Here is a 27,383-nt window from a genome sequence, read left to right as displayed (position 1 = left end):
CAGGCGATTATGCATTAATCAGGAATATATATTTGATGTATTCAAGTGTGTGTAAAGAAATTGAAAGATTGACAGTAATACAGTAATTTTTTACAAAAATATAAAATTTTTATTTCTGTTGTAAATTTGACACGGAAGAACGGAACATTGCTTACAAAGCTTCCAATAAATTTAAACCAATTGATTTATAAGAATGTAATTGTTTCTGAACTTTGAAGTTGTTATATATATCATATTACATTTGTGATTTCTGCCTTTAGTTTCTTTTGGAAACAGCTTTTTCCAGCCACCTGTTACAGAAATTTTAAGCTTAAGCCACTGTTATAGGGCTGCTATAGACGTTGTTCCAGAAGAGTTCGTAAGTTTTCACAACAACGGATCTGAAAGTAAAAAACAACGGATCTAAATGAAAAAATCTAAAGTAATAACAATATATTAAGGGGATATGTGTAACTACCTATCAAAACAATTATTCTTGTTAAATCTTTTGAAGTTTTCACTTGTGAATTAAATTCTAGAAACATTTATTCTTTCGGATCATTTATTCTTAAACTTTTAAGTATGAGATAAGGAACATTTTATTTTTCTTGAACTGAATATTTATAAACTAATACTGTAAATTATATCATGAAATATTTTTTATTTGATTTCTTAATATAAATTTTTTATTGTAAATGATAGTTATTCAATTTTAATTATATTTTCACTGTCTTCCCGTTTTATTTAGAAATACTGTGTGATTCAATAATTTTATACTAATAAAGAATTAATTGTTTAAAATAATTACCACTTTCCATGGAAAACGTAGAAAATATCAGAACTGAGTAAAAAAGTTAACTATTTAGAAAATAAATTAATTTTCATCTAAATCGGAAACCAATTAGTTAATTCTGACTATCGCTTAAATCAATATCTTCGTAATACTTGATGATTTGTAAAAACACATATTCTTGTTATTATTTTCCTTATAAATTCAATTTAGATTTTAAAATAGCTTTTTGAAAATGTATGGGAACAACTAGGAGAAATGAGAAGTTTTAATGAAAAATTTATAAAAAATAAAATTTTCACAAATAATGATGGCACATGCTGCAAACATCAATTTAAGAGGGAAAAAATCAATTAATTTAATTACAACTTATTGTAAGTATACGTTTTGAAATAAATTGTAGGAGACATGTTTCAGTCCTATTACAATAGAATTTTACTGCAAATTTTCAGTGTGAAGAGTTCATAAATTTGTTAGTGTACATAACAGGGTTCGAGAGTTATACTGCCAGACATGTCCGGGCAGGTAAAAATTCAGATAGGACATGTACAGTGCGCAAAATAAAAAAAATGGACCACCTAGAATAACTTTTGATCCAATGATCGGATTTTCACGTTCTAGGACTCAATCTTAATGGCTCGAGAAGGGGGGGACCTCAAATATGCAAATTAATTAGTGCAGACGATATTTTAAGTTACGAAATCAGACACAAAAACATACTTTCTCTGAATAAACATATCTTTTTTTCTTCGACGGATTCGAATTTCTGACTCCCAAGCTATAGGGGTAGTCACCATTTGAGAAATATGGTTCACATAGTTCGGTCAAGAGAGCAGTTCAAAGTTTGGACCCCTTAATTTTAATTTTATTTTTTGCGCATTTCACCATATATCGAGAACTTTTTAATCGAACTGAAAAATTTTTGCTCACAACTATGAAATGTGTTTATCTAACGATAATATCACGAAAAATATAAATTTCAGCAAATATTTATTATTTTTTATCATCTTAGTTAATAATGGTCGAAACAATTTCGAATGGTAAAGTCATTTTAAAGGATGCAATTTTACATGGCAAAATACAGTATGGCAAAATGCCGTACAGTTAAAATTTGATTTTTCAAGAACCATTCGACCAATTCTGTTCAAATTTTGCATTTTGCCATGTAAAATTACATCTTTAAAAATTATATAAAAATTGCATTCCTTACAACACAAAATTTTTCACCCATTATTAAACAAAATAATAAAAAAGAATAAATATTTTCTAAAAGTTATATTTCTGTGGAATTCTATTTGAATAAACAAATTTCATAGTTGTGTGCAAAAATATTTCAATTAATCTAAAAAATTCTTGAGATATGGCGAAATACGCAAAAATAAAATTAATCAAGGGGTCCAAACTTTGGACTGCTCTCCTGATCAAACTTAGGGGACCGTATTTCCCAGATTGCGGCTAACCCCTACATTTTGGGGGTCAAAAATCTGAATTCTTCGAAAAAAAGTTATGTTTATTCACAGAATAGGCGTTTTTGTGAAAAATTTCGTAACTTAAAATATTATCTCCACTAATTAATTAGCATATTTGAGGTCACCCCTTCAAACCAATGAGATTGTGTCCTAGAACGCGAAGATCCGATTGTTCGATCAAAAGTTATTCAGAGTGATCCGTTTTTTTTTTTTTTTTTGCGCATTGTANTTTTTTTTTTTTTTTTTTTTTTTTTTTTTTTTTTTAAGTTTACGCATTGAACCTTTTACTTTTATATGCCTGGTCGAGCATGTATACAATCAAAACTAACCTAAAATACCAACTTAAAGCTCCCTCTAATTTCGATTATAAAATTCCCATATTCTTTTTTTTTAACGATTGCCTCAATTACTGAGCGTAAAAAATAAATAGATATAAAAATTGGGATTTGAATGTGAAAGTAAAAGTGAGAGTGATATTGTTTTAATAACTACTCAATATCGACTTCGAATCCCGGTCAGAGCATGGATGTTTTTTTTTTTCTATGTGTTCTCTTCTTTTGGGTGAATGTGGCTCACTCTATGAAGGGTTTCTCTGTAAAAATGTGGCATGGGTAATATGGCTCGACTCCGTGACTAAGGTTCACAGGTGCCCACCCGGTAAACGTTAAATGAGCTACACTTCCAAGGCAAGGAACGAGAGTTTAGTGCCTGGCATTAGAAAAAAAAAGAAGAAAAACCATCTACATGTATGATACGTGCAACTTATACCACTATTTCTCAAGATGACAATAGCTAAACTCAGCGGGTTAGAAAAATATGTGACTGATTTTATGAACACTTATTCACCTTATTACATTTCGATTAACCAGCAAAATCATATGGCTCCAACCAACACTTCCTAGAAGAGGGCTTCAACAAATATCAATTCAGTGGTCAAACGTAACAAACATAAACTGCGCAGTGAGTGGATATAAGAAAGATGTCACTACGTTTGGGATACTAAATGATTAGAAAACTCATTTATAATAAATCATGCAGAGGTCTTCTCTCTTCTAGGAGGTGTTGCATGAACCCTATAAAAATATACGGGACATAATGGAATAGCAGGTAAAATGCCGAAAGTAGAACACTCGAATTTTTAATTGAATTTATGTGATGGAATCCGTAGCGAGTGGCATATACTGAATGTATCTACAAAATGCAGTGAACTCAATTCCTAACCCAATCCAGGCGATTATGAATTAATCAGGAGGGGGAGTTCCATGGAATTTTAAATTATCAATATTTTGTCCTGTGAGCTGAACATGCACTACATTGAATTTTGATCTCTTGCAAATTGTGAGGCAGCTCAAAAGATTTTTCTAAGTAGAAAAGAACCCATAAATTGCCCTCTTCACTTTCAACTCAGAGTATATTAGTATTTACTTTGCCTACAAATTAAAAAGAATGGAAGAATAATACGCATTAAAAGCATTTTTCTTCTTCGAAAAAGAAATCATTTACCTAAACACCACAGTTCCTTTGTAATCTGATGGAGCTTGCCATTGAAGAAGAATTTTGCTCTTATTATTAGCGTTTACGTGTGTTGCAGCATCCTAAATGAAAGAAAAATGATACAATTAAAAAAAATTTCAGTATATTGTCATGAAATAATTGTTTTTTAAATTAAAAATAACATTTTGCATTCTGGTTTTAGAAAGCTTTTGATTTAGATTAAAAGTCCGAGGCATAAAATGTTTGTACAATGAGGTAATGAGGGGTAGGATTTGAATTCTGTATCAGAGGGAACGACGTTCTTTCCTCTGTGTGTATGTGAATGTAACTCAAATTGTAAACGATCTTGTGGTCGAGTGATTAGGCGTGACGTGAAAGAGGTTAATCTATTCTCGGGGCACAGAAGCACCCAATAGGTATGGTAAAAAGAATATGCTAATACACTGTTTATTTATTTATTTTAGGCGAAAAGGAAAATTACAAAATTCCGCAATTTAAAATGAGTAAGAAATACTTCCGTTTTTTTTGTTGTTGTTGTTTATTTTGATAAAATTATCAAGCAACGAAACGATACATGCAGTTTTACAAAAAGTTTCCATAACTCATTTTATCGATAATTATGATATTAGGTTTTCTTTGCAAGGAACAATAGACATCGCGCAATGGGCAGCGCCTTTTACTCATCAATCATTATTCATTCCCTCAATTATTGTAGCCAAGAACAAGATTCGATCGGTCTTAGTAATTTCTGTCTGCTTCCGTGTGAGGAAAAAATCTCTTTACACCCTATCAAGATGCGAAAAAATGCCTTTGATATTGAATAAGATTAAGACAAAGATTTTTGTTATGGATAGCTATAATGTCGGTTAACATTTAACTACTTCACAAAATGAAAAAAAAAATCTCGTGTTATCTATGTGTTTGAATGAACAACTTATAAGTGGCCGGGATAGCCTGGTTGGTAGGGCGTTGAGCTCATGTCCAAAAGATCGTGAGTTCTGCCTGAAGACGTGAGTTGTCACCGTGTAACAAACGGTAGCTGGTGCACGTTAAATCTTTTGGATCACAAACCCCTCCATATTCGGATAACAAATCATACCTCTGGGGTTACTGAATTTGAGATTCATCGTTCCCTGGTTCGTGTTAAAATTATGATCTGTGGATGTATGATTGGGTCCACCTTATAAACGGGCTGTGACGTGTGTATGGATGACAGTCGTATTCTTGCTTATAGATGGCGTCACTGAATAACAAGAAACTTACCCTCTGCTTTAAATTCGTTGATTTCACCAAGCAGGCTTGTTGGTATTGGCATTAGAAGCAACAACTTATAATTTTGGAATAAGTCAACCGAAAAATTATTATATTTATGTGTGTGTGTGTGTTAAATAGAGCCATAAGCGTTACTTTTTTAAAAAATTCTGTTGCTCATTAATAGAGAAGTGTCAATAACACTATTTGTATCAGCACTTTTAATAGTGTAATATACTTAGATACGAAAGCCCACTAAAAACAAGAAGAATAAATTTTTCCCTTATTTAATAAATTTTTTTATCTACACTAAACTGATGATATTCCCTCTTTTTTTTGTTGGAAAAATAGCTTATAACACAAAATTATAAATTAAAAATGATATGGAATTTTATTTTTTCCTTACTTGTGATCCTGTTCCGGAGCAATCTCTGGTTTGAGCTTCAGACTGTTTTAGGAATTTTCCAACTGGTTTCTTGGAATTTTTGTCTTGTCCTTGGATAAAGAAGCCTTTAAATGGTTCACCATTACCTTGAAGGGTAACTAAAAGCATACGAAAACATTATTTCAACAATAGTCCCTCATAAGTTACAAGTGGGTCAATTTTTATCATTAATGATTTTTATTACGTTACATAAAAGAATGGAATGTACCACTATTCGAATACAATTATGTTATTTACCAAAGAGCTCGGCCTCCTGCTTATTGTTTCTTGCTAATTCTTAAATCTGCATATTTTATGTAGTTCTTTTTAGCTCGTTTCGTAATTTGACTTCGCTGCACTCGTTTTTACAAACTATTTCCCCGGAGCCTCCACCACTGATGACTTTTACATGCATTGTTAAAATTAGTATATTTTCATTTAAAATTAAATCATAAAAATTAATTTTATGCTAATGAAAATACATATTATGTAATGAAAATATAAATATATAAACTAATGCAAATATAATTGTACAATGTTCAATAAATAAAGAATGAAAATATGTTTCATAAACATCATATTTTATTTTATCATTTTTAATATAATTTCCAAAAAATGCTATTTGACATAATTAACTTCTTTAAAAAAATTTATATTAAATATTCATACATTCTACTATAAATAGGAGGTCACCACACTCTGCTCGATATCGTTCACCAACTGCCTACGCAGTTTATTTCAAATCGCTTCCCTTGCCTTTTCCATCTTGGCTATGTTTGATGCTTTAGCTTTTATGCTTAAATATCTTTTAACTTACATACACATATTCCTTTCTGCTCCAAATCGGAGCATAGGACTTCTATTATAGCTTTCCATCTCACTCTATTTGTGGCCAGATATTTTGCCTCTTTCCATGTCTTTCCTATTGTTTTCAATGCGTTTACAACCGTTCTGCACCAAGTATTTTTAGGTCTTCCTCTTCTTCTATTGCCATGAGGGTTCCTATCAAAGACTTCCTTTACTTTAAATTTTTCAGGTTTACGTATAACATGACCAATCTATTTCCATTTATTATTTTTATTATTTTTATTTCCAGATTAATCGGTTTCTGTTTTGCTTTTCTAAGGATTTCAAATATCTTTTAATTTATATATTAATTATATTAGAGGTTTCAATCCCTGCTCGCTATCACTCGGCAATCGCTGAAAACTGCTTACGCATAAAAACGCCACTTTACAATTCAATTGTTACAAAACAAATTAGTCCCGCAGTGGACTGATCGTTAAGTAACGGTTCCCAGCAGATCACTGAAGTCAAGCATCACTGGCTACGGTCAGTGTGCGGGTGGGTGACCACTTGGATCAGCCTGCGTAGGGACCGAGGGTGTGCGGTATTGGTCCTCGTTAAACTGTTCTATCGTAAAGTGCTCGACTTCGCGTGCAGGTCGTCGGGCTACCGAAGCNCTACCTAAGAGGGGGTGCCATCCCCTATGCAGAGGATCAAAACAGGGATGTTTCCCAGACAGTCGCCAATAGCCCATTGTGCAGCTCTAGTGCGACGTAACTGAACAACAACAACAACAACCAAAACAAATTAAAAAGTTGAACAATGTACAACGTGGTAACGAGTATGAGGCTGAAAAAAGTATGAGCTCTGAAACTAATAGTTTTCACTAAACTAAATTATGCAGCAAAAAAAAAAAAATCCTTTTACTTTCGCATAAAATAAGCCAAAAACTAATGTTGTCTTAATTAAACTACATTAAAGGTTACGCCTCCAGCTCGTTATATCGTCAACTCTCGTACTGTTTGCGAGATTTTTTTTTCTCTTTTTTTTCAGATCACGTCACTCGCGCATTTCATTGGTCTTAAAACTAAAAAAACATACAAATGGTAAAAAGTTTTAAATAAAATTCTAATTACGTGCATATGTTCAGAAGAAAAAAAAAACGTTATTTGGATTTGTTTTTCATTTATTTATTCCTTTATTTTTTCTTAGACATTATTTAGGTTTAAAATATTAAATACAGCCTGAAAGAAAATGAAATTAAAACTTCATTAGTGCAAAATAAGAAATAAAATTTCAAATTGAAATGCCAAAATGGTAACTCAGATCGAAAAAGTGTAAAAGCTAAATTTACTCTCTTAATTTTATCGATTCAAAGATTATCAAATTCAACTTGGAAAATTTCAAATAACAAATGCATGTTTAAAAATTGAAATCGTAAAGATTGAAATTAAACATAGTTCTATGAAAATGAATAAAAGAAAGAAAGAAAGGATAATCTAACGGCACAACATGTGTCATCATTGAGACTAGGGGAACGTTACCGTTATCTTAGAAACAGATGCGCATTCGAAAAATTCTCGATGTTAGTCTATACTAACATCGAACCCCCTAATTGCAATAATCATTTTTTATAATAAAAGGAAAGAGTATGGTGATAATTCTACCCAAATGACGGGAAAAAATATGTATTTTTTTATTAACCTTTAGGGTTTGTATAAAAAATTTGCAAAATTTTAAAATTTAATAACTCCGAACTCCGAAGTAAATTTGAAAAAAAGATCTTCAGTTTTTTTTCTTTTGTTTTGATCTTCAGTTTTAGAAGTACATGGCTGCAAAAAAATATATAGATAATTTTACTGCTATTATTTTTCCCGTTACATGGGAAAAGCATGTAAGAGCATAAGAGACAATTGAATTTAAAGTTAAGAAAATAGAAAAATATTTTTAAGGGAAAGAAAACCTTTTACGCTTTGATTATTACATTTCAAGGATTTTAAGGAGTTTAATAAATTATTTTATTTTTAAAAATACCATCAAGTAGAATGGATTGATTTTTTGAAATCGATTGAATTTTTTCTTGATTTTTCAAAAATTCTGAAGTAAAAATTCTTGGTTTTGTTCCCGGTGACCCTGATTGAGACCTACCCATCTTCAGATCAATGGGTACTAGTTTGTCTGGGAAGCAAAGGCGGGCAGTGCGCAATGCTGACCACATTGCTATCCCCATCATGATCACAAAATTGCGAAGCCTTGACTTTCATGACCCTCCTGGCCCACAACGGGATGTTGTGAGAACACTTTACTTAAACCGTAACAAAGCTCAGTTCAACTTTGATACATAATCTTGATTATCTGAACCTTAATACGATGAAAATTTTTTGTAACTTTAATAAATTAATTTTAAGCCAAGTTTCCGTTCAAGTTGAACTATAATATCGGACTATAAAACTTGAGAAATACTATGATTCAGTTGAACATATAGCCCATATTAAAGCTGCAGTAAATTTGAACGATATTATTGTACAATATGCTCTAAAATTAAAAAAGTCCAATTGCGATGAAATTATAATTGTTTTCTACCCATCGTTAATCACTTCGATTTTTATTAAAAGTTCAGCAAAAGAAGTTTATGTTTATAGGAAATGGAGGTCTCAAGTTTTAAGATTTTCTCACTCATAGATATAAGAGAATGAGTGTAAACCGGAACGTTTCTTGTACACTGAAGCAACTTCGCTATTTTTTAAATAATGATTTTCGGCACATTGACAAATGCTTAAACTAAATAATAGCCGAGAAAATTGTTTCCTCAATTCGGAGAAGATTGTTATATTTATCGTAGGTAGTAATGGAGGTCTCAAGTTTTAAGATTTTCTCACTTATAGGTATAAGAGAATCAGTGTAAGGCGGAACGTTTTTTGTGCACTGAAGCAACTTCGTTATTTTTTAAAATATGATTTTCGGCACCCTGACAAATACTTGAACTAAATAATAGCCGAGAAAATTGTTTCCTTAATTCGAAGAAGATTGTTATATTTATCGTTTTGTTCTGAAACTTTTCAAGATGTCATAAAATAGATTACGAATTTCAAGATTATAAAATTACCCCTCTTTGTGGTAATAAAAATTGCAATATGCCAAAGAAAAATTGAGTATCAATTCGAAAAAAAAAATTAAATACAGTTGATAATACATTAGGAATTGATAATTAATGCATCTTCAAATGACTTAATTACCCAGTAATGATTAATTATTGAACATTTTATTATTTGTGTATTTATAATGTTATTATCACTTTATTATCACTTTTAATTTTTATTGACTTGATTTATTAAACTTTTTAAAAAAATTTATCAATATTCGAAATTATTTTTCGCGCATGTTTTTTTCTCAAATTTTAATTCTATTTCAACTTAGCTTTTATTCCTCTTATTATTGAAAAGGTAATGATTTTTCTTTCCTTAACTAAAATAAAATAAAGACGAGTGAAATAAAACGGATTGAAGCTTGTCTAACTCAAAACTTTTTACACTCGTTACAATTTTAAGTCTTAACTCAAAAGACGACTAAATCATGTAATAAATCATATAAAAGGAACGAATGAATCATATAAAAGGAACTAAATCATATATTGAAGGAACACAACTGTACCGAAATATAATCTATGAATCTACCTAAACATATTATTTATTATAAGAACAAAAAAAAATAGTCAAATTTTTTTTACTGGGGCAAAAAAGCTTTTCATAATGTTGCATTTACACGTGGCATTTATTGATAACGAGCAACTCTTTTTTTGATGTTTCAAAATGGTGTTCCTGATGATGAACTCAATTTTTAAGTTAAGTTAATGTTAACTTCTTAATAAAATTGTGTAACTCAGCAGAGAGTATCAATAAAAAAATTTAATTCTTTATTTTTGATTTATGGTGGTATCATTTAATATTAAAATATTTATACCTGTGATAGTTCCTCCAGAAGCCACAGTTGATGGGCTAGCTGTTATGGTATATGTTGATTGACTATTTTGAGCTGTATGACCTGTGTGGCTAGCAGTGAATATTTTGCAAGTTTCTTGCGGTGCTCCTGTTGGATACGCTTTCGATATTGCATATAAAGCACAACCTACCAACAAAATGTGTAAACAATAAGTTGACCTGAAATAGAAAAAAGATTTCAGTTATTTTTATAATATCATGAAAAAGTTTTTGGTATAATCATGGTTAAATTTAATTTAAAACTCAATTAATTGCTTTATAAAATATGGAATGTAAAATACATCGTTAGGAAGAAGCTTGTTGTTTTACGTATATTATAATTCAGACTTCCTAATTTAAAATGATAAGTATCTAGTATTCCTTTTCTCTCTTTTTTTTTAAAAAAAAATATTTCGTATTTAAATAGAATCTTCTACAAGGTACAACGGAGTTTGTGCATCCGGTTAGATGTTCTCATACATTTCCTTGTCAAGTGAATTTCCTTGCGGATGTTCAATATCCATGATATCATAAATTGAAATATATATTTCAAATCTTTTAGTAATTTCCACAAGTTCATGTGAACATCATGTGAACACTTAAGAATATATTAGAAACTTCATGAATACCCTCTACATCCTTTTTAAAAATTGAAATTGAATTCTGAGTCACTTTCGAACTGATAAGTAGTATTTTTCACTACAATCCATAACTTTTTACCTTACTACCATTAAAGGGGGCCGGGATAGGCTGGTTGGTAGTACGTTGGGCTCATGTTCGAGAGCTCCTAATAGTTTTCACTAAACTAAATTNCGTTGATGCATAAAGGTTCGCCACCCCTGCTATAGACCTATAAAATATTAAGGGAACATAATATTACCTGTTACAAAATTCAAATGTGACTTTTTTAACTGCTACTTGTTAAGACTGCATCATTTTAGGAACTTTCTCCTTCTTTGGTTTTAGAAATGGGAAATTTGGTTCAATTAAAGCCTTCAACATAGAAAGTATGGAGCAGATTGATTTATCAAATTCCATTACTAACAAATCATTACTTCACTAAACGGAAGACTCTTCGCGTTTTTTTTCTCTTTGGGGATCTAATGAAAATAAGTATCATCTTAGCTATATGCAATCATTGATTTGGGCCGGGATAGGCTGGTTGGTAGGACGTTGGGCTCATGTTCGTGAGCTCGTGATTTCGAATCCCGCCAGCCGAGGAATCCCCGTGTATCAAAAGGTGACTGGTGCCGTTAAATCTGTCGGGGTCACAAAGTTCCCCTAACAAATCAATACCTCTGAGGGTACTGAATTGGAGATGGATAGTTCTCAGGTTCAGGTCAAAATTGCGATCTGTGGATGAATGAATGATACATGAATAGGTCCTCTCTATAAAACGAGCTGTGACGTGTGGGTGACTGAAATCTTATTCTTAGTCATAGATGGTACCACTTAAAAACAAGGAACGCACCCTCTGCCTTAAAAATGCACTTGGTTTCGAACTGACTTGCTGATATTGGCAAGTGGCATAAGTAATAACATCAACTACCATTAAAATTATTTCGTTTATTTCGTTTGCTTCAATTCCTATTTAAATAAAATCAAAATCATTAATTCATGTATTCAATGGTTCATCGCTTTCCTTACATTCTTTAGTCTTTCTTTTCTTTCTTTTATTTACTTGATATACCAAAATCATTGATTATAAGCAAATTATAAAGTATTTAAGAAATTTCTCCTTGAAACATGAAAAGTGCACCTTTTTTTCACTGCGTGTACTTCCGACCATTAGGTCATAAGTTATTCAGTGTTTTTATTATTATTATTATTGCTTTAATATATTTTTAATATATTTTCTATTATTTGATATAATTTTTTTATCTGCTGTATTGAATAAAAAATACATGTAGTTAGATATAAAAAAATAGTCAAGAAGATCCAAACATTCACACAAATCCGCTTAGTAAAAATGTATTATTTTTCCTATCTGGAAAATCTGGCAGACGATAATTTAAAAAAAAGAAAAAAATATAGGATTTCTTTATCTTGTGACATTGGCACGTTCTCTGAATTCAAATAACTTATTTCAAACTGCTTCAAGCGAAATGAAATCAAGTTAGAATATTATCAAACTACTTATACACCACTTATTTTATTTATATATTTATTTATTTATTTAATTTCTGTGTAGCATATTTTATAATTTTTGAAGCTCACAGGATCATGATTCCTATAGTGTATTTTTAAAGGTACTAAATTGCAATATTAATATTATCGTTATAAATTAGAAAAAAATAATGTTATTTATTAAAGCTTTTCTGAGTCATTTCGAATTTAAAATTTGTCTTCGATTGTACATAACATCGACATAAATATATTTCTCCCCAGAAGCTTAAATTGAAACACCCATTCAATTTAAAGTTGTTTTTTTTTTTACGGTAATGCTAACTAGAATAATAAAATGTTAATTTGATCCCTTTCTGTGATAATATACCTTACAGAGATTAGCATTGCTCGACTTCTGATCATTTGTCAATAAAACTCAAATCAATATAGAACATATAGAATATTAAATCAAATCAAATACTACCCTTTATAGAACCCTTTATAAAATCAACACTGATGAACTAAAATTTCATTATACACAACGTTTAAAAATCACAAATGGAATGAATTTGATGAAATTTAATTTTATTCACAAAGGATTACTTTCGCTATTTTATGAATAAGAAACAGTTAATAGAGATGTATTTCTATAGAGAGCTTTTCTAATGGATATAAGAGTTTTAAGATGCTTTATACGAACAAAAAAAGTTTTTGACTTAATATTTTTCTCCTAAAAAATAATATCGAATCATCTAACAAGTAAAATAAAATTCATCTATCGAAGTGGCCTAAATTTTGTTCTTAATATAATTAATTAAAATGAAGAATAATTAATTGCTTATGTCAATCCGGAGTTCAATATTAACATATGAGGAACTAGAACATCTAGAGGCCAAACAGCTGGTCTTTTTGTAAATCAAATTCTTTGCATGCTTCCTGCAAAAAAGAAAGTATCATTTATTGTAAGTTTCGTGATATGCCTCAAAGCCATTTTCCTATGACCTTATACGTCTGCATACAGGAAGTATCATTGACTGGTAAAACACAAGGCTATAAACATACTTATTAAAATAGTCGATATTTAAATGTTTCTTAAAGAAACAGTAAAATAGGACAAGAATTTCAGTTCTTTGTTTCAAGGAGTAGCTATTGTTTTTTTGTTTTTTTTAAATTTCAACTTAAGCGGATAACAGGAAATTTTCTACTTCGTTTTGAAACTAAATTACTATAGAAAAAATTGATAAGAAAAATGAATTCATTAACGTTTCTGACCAGAAAAAAAAATGATTGTCCAATAGGTAATAGTTTACATAATCTTAAAATCGGCTTGCTCTCATAAATTGTCCATTACAGTTTACTAATCAAATCGCAGAATTCTTAATTTTTTTCATGCACATTATATACATACATATATATATATATNAAGTGACAATATATATATAATAATATATATATATGTATGCATGTATATGTATAGATAAGCATTAAAAATACAATTTTTAAAAAATAATTTATAATAGTAGTAAAACGAAAATATTCTAAAGCCCATATTCGTTGTAAAATAAAGCACAGCTCCATAATTATTTGAGAATTATTTATCCGTGATTATACATATTTTAATTATGTCATAAATTTATTGCATATTTATTTTTCAAAAGTTTAAAAGATCTGAAATTATATTTCAATTTTACCGTCCCTCTTGAACTGTTACTTAAAACTGTTACTTTTCGTCAAAAACCATATTACTAGGAAAAATTATTGTTATTGTTTGATACCTTTTCGTAAATACTCAAATGAAGAAAGGATATACTTTGACGTATGAATGAAGCAAAACAATGTTTATACACATTGTTTTGCAAAGGCTGACAGCAGTTGGTTGTCGAGCCATTATTTTGTGCTTTATTTACGCTGTTTAGCTTTATTTAGTTAGTATTTATTTTTTTGTAAATATTGGGTTGTACGGAAAGTAATTTCATTTTTGTTCCAAGCAAAAGACTTAATTATATTTTTTCACAACCAACTTCACACTTCAGCATAGTCATTATATTTTTTGACAGCTTATATAGCAAGGCTTGCTTATGAAAAATTTCGATTCCTCTACGCAGTAATTTTTGGTTGGTGCCCTTTCAAGTATAGAAAATGAAAAGCAGCATTTTCGAAACATTTTATTTTTTTACGATCGAAAAGATGAAAATGCAAGAAAAAAATTATTAAATGTGTATTGAGAAGATATAATCGTAGTATGGTAGAGTTAAAACTGGTTTACGAAATTTCGATTCGGTAAAATTTCGATTAAGATGCACGATGAAGAACCACGCCAGTTTATGCTAATAAAGATGCAATAAAGGCATTAATTGATGCAAACCGGCAAAAAACAACTGGGTAGATCGTTTAGACATTAAATCTACCGATTTCGGCTGTTCGTGATCATTAGAAAAGCCTAAGGTATAATCTCAAAGCTTGTTATATGGGTTCCTCATGTTCTTACGGAAAGAAATTTGTGTCGTCGTGTTTGACGTCTGTAATTTGCTTTTATCTATTTTTCTATTTATTATCTATTTATTTAGTATCTATTTTTGAAGTGCATCGGCATTGATGACAAAGAATGGGTTTTCTCAAAAAATGTTCCGGTTTCTATAAATTTTTTTAATCGGTAAAAAATTTACGTCAAAAATAAGCTTGATCAGTTTTTTGCCAACAAAGAAAAAAATCTTTTATAAGTGTGGAATCATGCTATTGCCAGAAAGAGGACAAAAGGTATTGGGCCAGAATGGACAATGTATAATTCAAAAGAACATTTATTCAATATAAGAAAATCGTCTTTCATTTTCATCAAAAAAAGAGTACTTTCTGAACAACTCAGTAGTTTAATAAACGAATGCTGTAATGGAATACTTAATGAGATATATTTCAGCATTCTTAACTGAAGTTAATGTATGGTAGTGAAATAAATAAATAAATAAACATAACTAATATGTAACAGTAAAAAAAATCAATGATAGAGTTGAATTTAAGTCAAACTAATTATGCTAATAAAATTGAATAAATTAAAGAAGTTCCCTAACCAGTTCATAAAGAGTAATTAGTTCAAATATCATTGATTAGCAATTAACACATTTGTATTTGCTTTCGATTATTTAATAATAATTTGCAAGAAAAAAAATTGGCTACTTTTTTACATTCCTTTCCAATTTATATAATTTATGCTTCGTATTGACACTCTATGAATTTTTTAATTTAGTTTGGTGACAGTTATAAGTGGTCACATCATTTGATAAAATTTTCAGTTTTTGAAGTTTTAAATTATATGAATAGGTGAAACTATTTTAGAGAAATACTGTTTCGAATATATAAATTGGTTCAAGTGCATAATCCATAGCAAATATATAACAAACAGCTATGGCATTTATTTCTATATCAACCTCTCTTCTTCAAAGGCTTAAGGAACTTTTTTTTTTCAGTAGTTCATTTCATTTATAAAATTATAAAAAATAAAATATCGCCTGTTGTTGATCTAATATGAGCGTGGGAAAAAATTAAAAGCTACGTCTATATCAATATTTCCGAAAAAAATTGGATACTGTTTTTAAGGGCACTTGTTTTGTTAGGCGATTCATTTTCGACAGTAGCTAGAAAATTGTGTGCTGATATAAAAAGGTATTCTTACGATTTGTTAAGTAGTTTTGAAAAACATAAAAACCGTTAGCACTAAATCATTCATTAAAATTTGCTAAGTATGCTTAAAATTTTTTTATCTTTAAAATGTAATGGTTTTGTCAAAATAATAAATAAATGGAAATTAAATAAATAAACTAATAAATTAATAATTGATTCATAATAATTATAAATTAATAATGAATTCATTATAATATTAAAAATTAATAATTAGTTCTAATCAAAATAATAAATTAATACAAAGTAAATAAACTTATATCAGTTCATTCAAAAGATAAATCAGGAAAGATTCCATTAGAGCAGGGGTCGCCAAACTTTTTGATCATCGACCCCTACCTAATTTTTCGAAGTCTCCATCGACCCCCATAAAAGTAATTTTCTGATAATTAAAATAAAACTTCATTAGCTACTGTGTTTTTTATGATTTTAAACATTTATTAAAGTAATAGTACATTGTGTAACAATAGTTTTATGAAAAATATATTTATGTTGAAATTTAAATACCTTAATATGTATTAAATAATAAGTAATTATGAATAAGTAGAAATAATAAGTAAAGTAACTACAGATTTATTGCTTCTTAATCAATGAGATGGGTGTGCCTGGTGTTTTTTTGCAAGGTTTGCTATATTGGGTTCAAAATTGGTCAATTTTAATTTTCGTAAAAAAATACAAAGTGTGCTATACTTTTGTCGCTGGTTGTACTTATCCATATTATAAATGCTTACCTTCTTTTTTTACATGCATTGATAATTAAAATTGATATCTAAACTAAACGAATGGTTTTTATCGAAACAATAACTAATTATCCAAAACTATAAAAGTTTTATGAATTACACTGCAAATATTCAGCACTGTTTACAGTTTGCAAACTGCCCATGACGTTTGCGTTTGCAACGTCTATGCTCGTCACACGTGACATTTGGACAAGCGCACATATGCATCTGATTTATAAACTGTGCTGAGTTCGTTCCACTGCGCGCTGATACGTAAATACTTGTTTCACCCGATACGTTTATTAAATTATGTTTTTTAAAGGAACTGATTTTAAGTCAATTATAAAAAAACTCACAAATTTTACATACTCAATGAGGTATGTGTGATTTTCCGATTCGGATCGACCCCCATTCGACCCCCTGGCTAAGATCGACCCCCGCTTTTGTTAAATAGACCCCTGGGGGTCTATATAGACCAGTTTGGTGACCTCTGCATTAGAGTGTCGTTATTAAATATCTGAAATGGGAGCTTTTGTCATAGGAGAGTAAATATAGCTTGTTTCTCATTTTATTCACCCTATTTAAATCAATGTTATAGATAAAAAGGAGAAATTTCCAAAATGTATACATTTTCTTCTATCATATTTCTACCAAAACTTTTTATTTCCTTTTCCAATAACTATGAATAATCTAGCGGTAGAACATATTAGGTGATATTTTTGTTGAATTTGAAATAATAAATAAAAAATGAAATTAAAAAGAAGCAAGTTTTATAAACGTTAGGAACTCTTTACAAACCATTAATGTTTAAATTGAAGACCGTTTGATTTAATAATGATCAGAATAAAATATTAAGTTCTATGCTAGCAACTAGCTAAAATATGCAACGAAATAAAATAAAAAATGTGAACCACTTTACAATATTTTATTTATGTTGTTTATAAATACTAACGTTTATTGTTCACGAAAATAATGAATATAATCACGAAAATAATGTATACGAATATTGTTCATGGTCTTCTTAAAAAGAGCCGAAATCCAAGTTTAATACATTAATGAATTAGATTTCATAATTGGTGTATTGGTAATATGGAGAGCCAATATTACTGAAAAAAGGGTCACTGCTCTGAACTGCAACAAGGTGTATGGGTCAATGCTTTTCTAACCTTGGTATAAAAAGAGCAGATGTGCCTATAGACTCCATTTTCTCAGCATCAGCAAATTTCAAAAAGGCCCTTTTAGCAACAATGTTCGAATTTGTTATTTGTTTTTAAATAATGATGAAATTTGAAAACAAAAATATAATTTACTTCTAGAAAACAAAGTTAGATTATAATAATTGGAATTTGGAAATAAAAGTTTCTTTTAAGATTTTTCATTTTTCATATTAGTATTCTGAAGAAACTGTTTCAATTAAACGTCACTATTTTAATTAAAGAAAAAAAATGCGCATTTTCTATTGTTGATCTGTATTAGCGAAATGAATAAATATGTAAATAGAATTTCCGACAAGCTTTTTTGACATCAAAGGAGGGCTGCATGAATAATAGATTATCATTCTCATTTGCGAGATAACTAATTAGAAGACTAATTAGCAATTAATTAGACTAATTAGAAGAATATTTCTGCATATATTAGAAATGTCGAATGATCTCGATTGGTAAATGAAAGGAAAATCGACAGATCGATTTGGGGGGGGGGAGGCATTTTCACCAATACTTTACCATAATGTATGTTATATTTACTGTTTATTACTGGAATAGTTATTTTTCAAAAATACTTCTTTTTCTTAACATACTATCTAAAGTTCTACTAGAATTCAGATTATATTTTAAAATGGAAATAAGAAATAAGTTATGTATCCAAGGTTATATTCTTAAAGAAAAAATTTTTTTTTATACAAAGCTACATTTAAAATTGGAATAAATTATTTACATAAGGTGATATTTTAAAATGGAAATAAATTTTCAATATCATATATGTTCTTCTTCAATATCCAAATAAACTGCAAAAATCATATACAATTTCTTGTTGGCATAAAACCCGATACAAAATAATTACGATTTATCATAAAAGTAGCCAAACAATAAATAGTTCTTTGCAAATGTACTATTTATAAAATATGTGACAGCAAGGTATAATTAATGAGGCAAAAAACCCACAGTTTTTGATAGATGGGAAAAAAACTGATGCTTTGGGGATAAAACACGGATTTTGGGGGAATATTGAGAATTTCGAAGGTATACAAAACCAGCCTATTTGTAATATGAATTAAGAGATTAAAGTATGCAATATTACAGCTCCATATGAAATAAAAGATAGCATTTGCATTTGAGCAACTTTATATACTTCAATTTCAATTGCAATGGCTTTCAATTTCTTTTTCTAAAACCTTCCCTTAAATAATCAAGAAATGCTTTATTGAACGTAAATATTAAATTTGGTATTTTTAACTTTATAAATTTATTGAAAAATTACTGAACATAATTACTTCGCAATAAAATATTAAAAGAATAGCAGCTAAAAATATAAATTATGACAATAAAAAAATTCATAGTTTGATAAATGTTAAAAAAAATAGCAAGCAATCAAAAATTAGGCAAAAAGTTAAAAATTTCATAAACTCATTTATCATAGTTGTTTTTACCAACGGCTGCTGCTACTTCCGTTGAAAATTGCATTGATTTGAACATCAATTTAAACTTTTGGAATTAAAACCTGCAATTTTAAAAATTTACTTCCCAAAAACCCGATTTTCCGGGAATAATCCGGGTTTTTTTTCCACCCATTACAACTCTAGATATAATAAAAAAATAATAATTTAATGGTTATGAATCTACCTTTAAAACTGTGAATGATTTAAAATTTGTTTGTAACTTTATATGATTGTAAATCTTTGTGAACATCGTTTTCTTACAGAAGTCTACTTATATTAAAAGTCGAATGGCTTAGTTTTTACATTTTGGAGAAAATAATCATACAGTAAAAAAAGTATATAAATATATGTCATTGTCTGAATTTAAAATTAACGTTATTAAAATAACCAAATACCCTATTATGGTTTTGAAATAAGCAATCGAAGGACACAGACAGCATTACTTTTTTTCACCTGTCTGAAGTTTGAAATTACAACACGCAATGTTTATAAAGCGTAACATTGTCGCCTTGAGAAACGTAAGATATACATTTATCTTAATGATATGAATAATGAAATTAATTAATGGTTTATAATAATAAGGTATATTGCATATTTCGCAATGTTTCTTTTTCTTTTATGCTTTAATGCTTTTATTGAAATGATTAAGAACTAACAGACGAAAAGAAATGGAAATAAACATACTCATAAAATAGTATTTTATGAACTCTGTATAACTACATCTCATTAGTAACTATTTTATTTCGTAAAAAAGAGAGTTTTATCAAAAATAAAACAGTTTTATCACATTTTTCTAAAAAGCAATAGTTTGCCTTAAAACTGCTAAAAAAATTTACCTTGAAACAAAAAATTATATTCCTTTTGATATTGGTGTTTATTTTTGTTGATTTTTCACTTTTATCGCCGGCAGCGAAGGGCAAATCTTTTTAGCCTATGCAGTGCGCAAAATAAAAAACAGAACAACATAATAATTTTAGAACTACTAGCTAGATTTTCACTTATAAGATGGAATCCTTAATAGTTCAAATGTCTAACCTTAAATATTCTAATTAATTTTTGTAGATGATATTTAAAAATTCGAAATCAGACCCGAAAACGTACATTCTTTGAATAAAAATACATATTCTCGATGTATTTAGATTGCTGGCCGTCATAATATAAGTGTTGGGTTGCCGCAATCTGTAAATTATAGCCCCAGTAGTTAAGATAGAAAAATGGACGGAAGTTTGAGCCCCTTTGAGTTAATTTAATTTCTTGCGTATTTTACCATATCTGCGGAATTATTTAAGAAAAACGAACAATTTTTGCACTCAATTATAAAACTCGTGTATTCAATGATAATTCCGTGCAAAAGGGACTTTTATAATATTTTGGTTTAAAATATTATATATTTCAAATAATATTCTCAAATATTATTTAAATTATAATATTTGAGAAAATATTTTGGTTATAAAACATTCGAATTCTATACTATTTTAAATAATGTAAATTTAAATTATGAAATCCAACACCTAAATGAAATCCGTCGAATAGTTCATGAGAAATGTTTTTGGAAGTTTAATTACTCAGAAACTTAATCAACAAAATTTCGCTCAAATTTTTTGACATTAAAAATTACATAGTATAAAAGAAATTAAAAATTTCTATGCCTTACAACAAACATTTTCGAGGATTATTAAATAGTAAAAATAAGAGCAATTATAAAAACTTATTTTTTACACGGTATTGTCTTTAAATAAACATAATTTTGAGTGAAAATGTTTTGATGCCCTTAAATACGAGTAGTTTCAGTGACAAGGCGAAATATGCAGAGCAAAATTAACATTAAGGGACTCTATTTTATATTTTATATTATAACCATCGTTGAACAGCCGATCCAATTTTTGGGGTTACGACTTCTAATGTTTAACTCCGTAGCCTTGTAATTTTGAACCCAATAATCCAGAAGACAAGGGAACTCAAGTAGTGGGAGAGTAGTAGATCAAGTAGTGGGAGAAATTTGCCTTCGTGGAGGACTTTTTGTTGGTTGCGTTTGCGTTGCATATTGCATTTGCGTTACATGGTGAGGAAAATCACGGAAACCTCCCATGGTTAGATTGACGGCAAGGGGACTCTAACTTATGTCCGCTGAGAATTTTTTACGTCAGCACTGTGGTCGGTGCGAGCTGGGTGCGGAATACGTATCGACCAGCCATCGCTGAGATTCGAACCCGGTTCACCTCATTGGAAAGCGAACGGTCGATCCCCTGAGCCATCACGGCTCAAAGGCCTCTATTTTTTTTTTAATCGTCGTTGAACAGCCGACCCAATTTTTTTTACGTTTACGACTAACAATTTTCAATTCCGTAGCCTTATATACCCAATTCAGAAGATAAAAGAACTCTTGGATCAAGTATTGGGAGAAATTTGAATTCGTGGAGGACTTTTTGATGGAACAAACACGCATTTGCGTTACATGGAGAGGAAAATCACAAACACTTCCCACAGTTAGCCTAACCGAAAGGGGACTCTAACCCATGATCCGTCTACCTCTGAGGATAATTTTTACGTCAGCACTGTAGTAGGTGCTAACTGGGTACGGAATTCATATTAACCAGCCATCGCTGGGATTCGAAAACGGGGCACCTCTTTGGAAGACGAACGCTCTATCCGCTCAGCCACCATGGCTCAAGGGGCTCTATTAACGTAACTGGGTCCATATTTTAAAAATAAAGCAAAATTAGGTCATACTAAAGCGAAAATTTTCTGTCAGATTTTGTAAATGTCAAAAAAAAAACGGACCATTCTGAATAACTTTTGATCTAATGATCGGAATTTCGGACGTTCTAGGTATCAGACTTAATGGTTCAAGGGGGTGACCTGAAATAAGCTAATTAATTAGTGCAGACGATATTTTAAGTTACGAAATAAGACACAAAAATATACTTACATAACTTTTATTCGACGGTTTTAGATTTTTGACCGCAATTTTGGAAATATGGTCCCAATAGTGTGGTCAGGAGAGCGTTCGAAAATTTGGAACCTTTAATGTTAATTTTAGTTTTTGCGTATTTCACCATAACTTGAGGACTTTTTAAGCACATTGAAAATTTTTTGCACACAATTATAAAATTCGAATTTTAAATATGTGACTTCTAAAGAACTATTCAAAGCATTTAATTTTGCATTTTGTAATGCAAAATTAAATGCTTTAAAATGATATAAAAAATTTTATAGCTTACAATACAAAATGTTCTCGATTCTTATAATAAAGTAGTATAAATATTTACTAAAATTTATTTTTCGTATGGAATATCTTTGGACAAACGAATTTTATAATAGTTAGCAAAAAATTTTTCAATTTGTTTATAATTTTCTCGATACGTGGCAAAATATGCAAAAAGTGAAATTAACATGGGGTCCAAACTTTGGATCCCTCTTCTGATCAAACTGTGAAAACCATAGACCCAGATAGCGGAATTGAAAAATTTTTGCTTACAATTATAAAATTCGTTTATAACAAAATAAGGTACACGATTTTTTTTACATCATTCAAAACATCAAAATTTTACATGGCAAAATACAAAATTTGAGTGAAATCGGATGAATAGTTCCTGAGAATTTAAAAAAAAAAAAGCGTATTTCTGAAATTCGATTTCTCGGGAAATATCCGAATCCGTTCCAGGAACTACGAGAAAAAATGGTATGCTTATTCAAAGAAAGTGCATTTTTGTGTCTGATTTCGTAGCTTAAATTTTTTAATTAATTTTAAAATTAATTAGCTTATTGAATTTCACCCCTAAAACCATTACGATTGAATACTAGAACGTGAAGATCCAATCATTAGATCAAAAGTTATATACAGGGAGATCCATTTTTTATTTTGTACAAATTAAATGTTTCGTGACTGTGCATTTTGTTGCTTATACATAAAAATTCATTTTATTTGATCATATTCCATCTCCCACATTCGAATTCCTAATTTTACTTTCAGATACTTAAAATTTTAAACTTTCAATTTATTTTGACGAATGATGTAAAAAAAAGTGTTCAATCGCGTCAAAGAGGAAAAAGTAAGAAACTACAATTAAAGAGTCTTAGCACTCTTTAAATGTTACTGTGCGTCAATATTGAAAAAAACAATCCTTATTCATACAATATATGGCAAAGAGATATGCTCTGTTTTACAAACATAATCTAATTTAAAAGTTCATAAAAAAAAATTTTTGAAGGTCATTCAGTGTTGATCAACATTATTCGAACCTTTTCGTATTAATTGAATATGAATATACGCACATTAGACGTCACTATGTTTTGATATTTTTTATTTATTATTTTTTTATGTTATGGTATTTCATTCACTTGTGTAATACTGGAAGGTAGAAATGTATTGATGACTTTCCGGTTCATGTCCTTCGAATAAGAAAGTCATTATTAGTTATATTTAATCTTATAGTCAAGGTTAAATTCATTATTTCCTGTTTTAATGCAACTTGTTAAATGATTTATACTTAACGCCAAAAATAACAAAAGTAATGTTGTATATGTCAAGGTTGATTACAGAAATTTCATCATATTAAATAATGAATCACGAAATAAAAATTAAACTTCACGTTAAAAAAAAACTCTCATTTAATCATATAACTAATCCATTATTGTCCGACAGCAAATTTTGCTTTGTAAAATATAGAACTCGATCTTAATGGTTCAAGAGAGTAACCTCGAATGTGCTAAATAGTTTAGAGCTGACGCTATTTTAAGATACGAAATCAGGCACAAAAGCGTACTTTCTCTAAATAAACATTTTTTTTAGGCAGATTTAGATTTCCGACCCTCAAAATATAGGGGTTGCCACAATCTGAGGAATATGGTCACCATAGTGCGGTTAGGAGAGCGGTCGAAAGTTTGGACCCTTTGATGCTAATTTTACTTTTTTGCGTATTTCGCTATAAATCGAAAACTTTTCAAGCTAACTGAAAAATTTTTACCCACAATTATACAATTTGCTTATCCTAAGATAATCCCATGCAAAAAATAATTTTTAATAATTATTTATTATTTTACTTAATAATAATCGAAAAAATTTTGAAATAAAGAGCACAAATTTTTACACCAATTTTAAAAATATAATTTTGTGTTGTAAAATAGAAAGCTTGAACGAAATCCGTTAAATGATTCCTGAGAAAAGGAATTTTAAATATCTGACTTTTTGAAAATTCGATTTAAATTATTGCAATCTTATTTTCCAGATCGCGGCTACAGCTTATCAAATCCGTCGTCGTAAAAGGTATAATTATTCAAAAAGAAAAGTGTGTTTTGTGCCTGATCTCGGAACTTAATCAATAATCATTGCATATCTTAAGTTGGTCTCTTAAATCATGAAAACTGCATTTTAGAGAAGAAAAATCTGGTTATTGAGTCAAATAGTCAGAATTTATTCATTTTCCAAACTTTTATTCATAACGCACTATGCATACAGGATTAATTATACAAAGAGACATAAACTTGATGTGATGGAACATGCAGTCGATGCTAAAACATGCCCATGTAGCTAAACAACGTGAGGTTACAAGCGTAATGGGTGGCCTCTACAGGAGCATGTTCATCGATGAATTAAGCAAAAGCATGGATTACCAGAAAAACCATTTAGCTAGAGTTAACTAAATTTTTATAATATAATTCAAATTATATTCTTAACTAAGCTCCAAAGTTTATAAGGAAATATTTTGATAAATATTTACCCAGATTTTACAATTTGAAGAACAAAAAAATTAACAAGTGAAAATCAAATTTTTTCTTTATACTAAATTTTTTCTAAATTTTTCTTTACAATGAATTATTATAATAATTGTAATTATTTGTTGCTCAACAGATTTATTTTCAGCTTTGATTTATGGCATAAAAAGTTACATTAACAGAGGGAAAAATTTTCGGTTAATATAAGTTACATGGTTTACTGTGCTTTTGCTCAATTCACTAACAAAGAGCCCCCGTAATAATTGTCCATTGATTTATTAACCCCATATTTTTTTGAGAAACGTAATTATTTCGTTATCTTCCTTATAGATTATACCTCTATTAATGAGACACTTTATTTACAAGTCATTATATCTTAAGGCGTATTGATTTCTGAATAATTTGACATTTACATGTAAAGCCTTTAATTAATTCTTTAGCTGAAACTTTGCTAGTTTAAGTTTTATTGGTCGAACTTTTCTTAAATTTAATCTTGTCTGTCTCGAAAAAGTTTTCTAACAATGTATCACAAAGACTCACCTCCCAATTTGAATATTTCAAAATAAAGCCATGGCATTTTCGAATCAGTTAATGAAGATTTTTCTAGTAAAATTTCGTGTCATTCAAATTAAAATAATTCATTTTTTCTTCCATCCGAAGTTTTTAGAGACATTTTTGAACTATTTAAGGAAATGAATAAAAGATATAAAAATACATCTAATGCGATTTTCGGAATTGAGCGATACATAATGTTATATAAAATATTATTGGAAGAAGATTTGCACGATTCAAACGTTTAGAGTCAGTAGCTCTTAATTTTACCTCGCACTTTTCAAAACACATTTAATAATGACTTAACACTTCTTCATATATTCAAACCACTATCCCTCTTATTATTCACATTCAATGGAGCAGCATATAGATTCTTATTTAGAGCACAAAGCGAATTCATACACGTGTTTCTTATCTTAACGTTCGAAAAGAATGTTAATTGCGTCAACAAACTGTGGAGCCAGTTTTAGCTATAATAAGATTATTAAAAGAAGAGTTCTATTTTAAAGAAGAGAGGCAACCATAAATGTTTAGTGAAGGAATTTTTCAAACAGAAGTTAAGGATATGATTCAAGTTCATTTTAAAGCATTTAAATAACCCTGGTAACATATAATATTTGATCACGTAAACAATTTAATGTTTAATATAACTATTTTTATTTCCCCTATGAAGTATTGGAGTATAATGCCTATAAAGAACACTATATAATTTAGAAAAAAAAAAGAATACTTCTAATCATAGTTTATACATTAACAAAGAATAATGTTTGAAAATTTAATTAATCCTTTGACGCAGATAGGACACCGGTGTCACTTCTATATATATATTTTTTCCTGACGCTCTAATCACAATCAAAAATATATTTTGTATTTTTAATTATTAAAAAAAAACCAGTCTAATAGTTACTAAAAATAGCTGTTAGATTATCGGAATCATATTTGTACTAAAATGTAAAATAAAAAAAAAGTAGTTTGAAAAAAAGTTCAGACATAATCAAAAATGTATCAATAATTGATACCGTAAATTAAAGAAATTTCGATGATGACTAACTGTTTCTCTTAAATCTAAATAACTGCAAACAAATGCAAATTTGAGAAATTATTGTTTGCAAGTGAGCCGTGTTGGAAAGATTTTACCTTTACCACAGAAAAAGAAACCGGTGTTTCATGAGGTATTTTATAACCATAAGCTAATAAAATGCTAAATATAATATTGTTCACTGATTTTGATGTATATACAAAATAATGAAAAAAATATGAAAAACATGTTTAATAAAAATTCTGCGCCAGAGGGTTAAAATGCGAGTATTAAATAAAATTTAACATCCTTTGTATTTATTTATCTCTTTTTTTTATTTTTGAAAATCTACCTAAAAGTATGAGCGGAAAGCACTGCATAATTATACTTTTGCAGGAATTAATTAAGTATAATGAAAAATAAATATTTTTTTATCGTTAAGAAATGATTGTTTAATTTTGTTTTTGCGAATTATAATAAATAAATAACAGAATATTGAGTTTAAAAAAGTAAGAATGAATAAGGATTACAATTTTAACAATATCAGCAAAAAATATATTTCGATTTAAGCGAAAACTTAAGAAAACATAAAATTTAGTTTTTTGTTTTATGCTTACATTTTCCCCAAAATCAGACGTGGGCTACAGGATTAAGAGAGGTCTTCCAGCAAATGAATGCAGTGAGTCCTCAAGATAAGAGCTATATACCTTACAATCAAACTTCAAGGACCAGTTATTATTATTTTTCTTAAACCGGTTTCATTTTCAAGTATGCA

General features: G+C 29.2%; 2 protein-coding genes across 4 annotated transcripts in view; one reads left to right on the top strand and one right to left on the bottom strand.

Annotated features, from left to right (window-relative positions):
- The window catches only part of LOC107452630 (uncharacterized), a 479,485-nt gene that overhangs the window by 259,664 nt on the left and 192,438 nt on the right, over positions 1-27,383 (top strand). The window lies entirely within an intron of this gene.
- Positions 87-27,383, bottom strand: LOC107452631 (putative defense protein 3). Of its 2 annotated transcripts, none has more exons than XM_016069169.3 (5): positions 27,226-27,383; positions 10,154-10,350; positions 5,390-5,526; positions 3,742-3,833; positions 87-380 (listed from the first exon to the last, which is right to left on the bottom strand). In XM_016069169.3, coding segments are annotated over exons 1-5 (498 nt in total). In that variant the 5' UTR covers positions 27,228-27,383; the 3' UTR covers positions 87-310. The 2 variants fall into 2 exon arrangements, with proteins under 2 accessions (XP_015924655.1, XP_015924656.1); XM_016069170.3 differs by lacking the exon at positions 27,226-27,383 and adding an exon at positions 10,473-10,602.

This window comes from Parasteatoda tepidariorum, chromosome X1, assembly GCF_043381705.1.
Source record: "Parasteatoda tepidariorum isolate YZ-2023 chromosome X1, CAS_Ptep_4.0, whole genome shotgun sequence".
NCBI classification, from domain to species: domain Eukaryota; kingdom Metazoa; phylum Arthropoda; class Arachnida; order Araneae; family Theridiidae; genus Parasteatoda; species Parasteatoda tepidariorum.
This window is presented reverse-complemented; position numbering and strand designations above follow the sequence as displayed.

Coding starts and splice junctions, on each gene's coding strand:
- LOC107452631 (XM_016069169.3), bottom strand. Junction 5,527..10,153: donor TTCTGGAGGAACTATCACAG/GTATAAATATTT, acceptor GTATGCTTTTAG/TTACCCTTCAAGGTAATGGT. Junction 381..3,741: donor AAAGGAACTGTGGTGTTTAG/GTAAATGATTTC, acceptor TTTTACTTTCAG/ATCCGTTGTTGTGAAAACTT.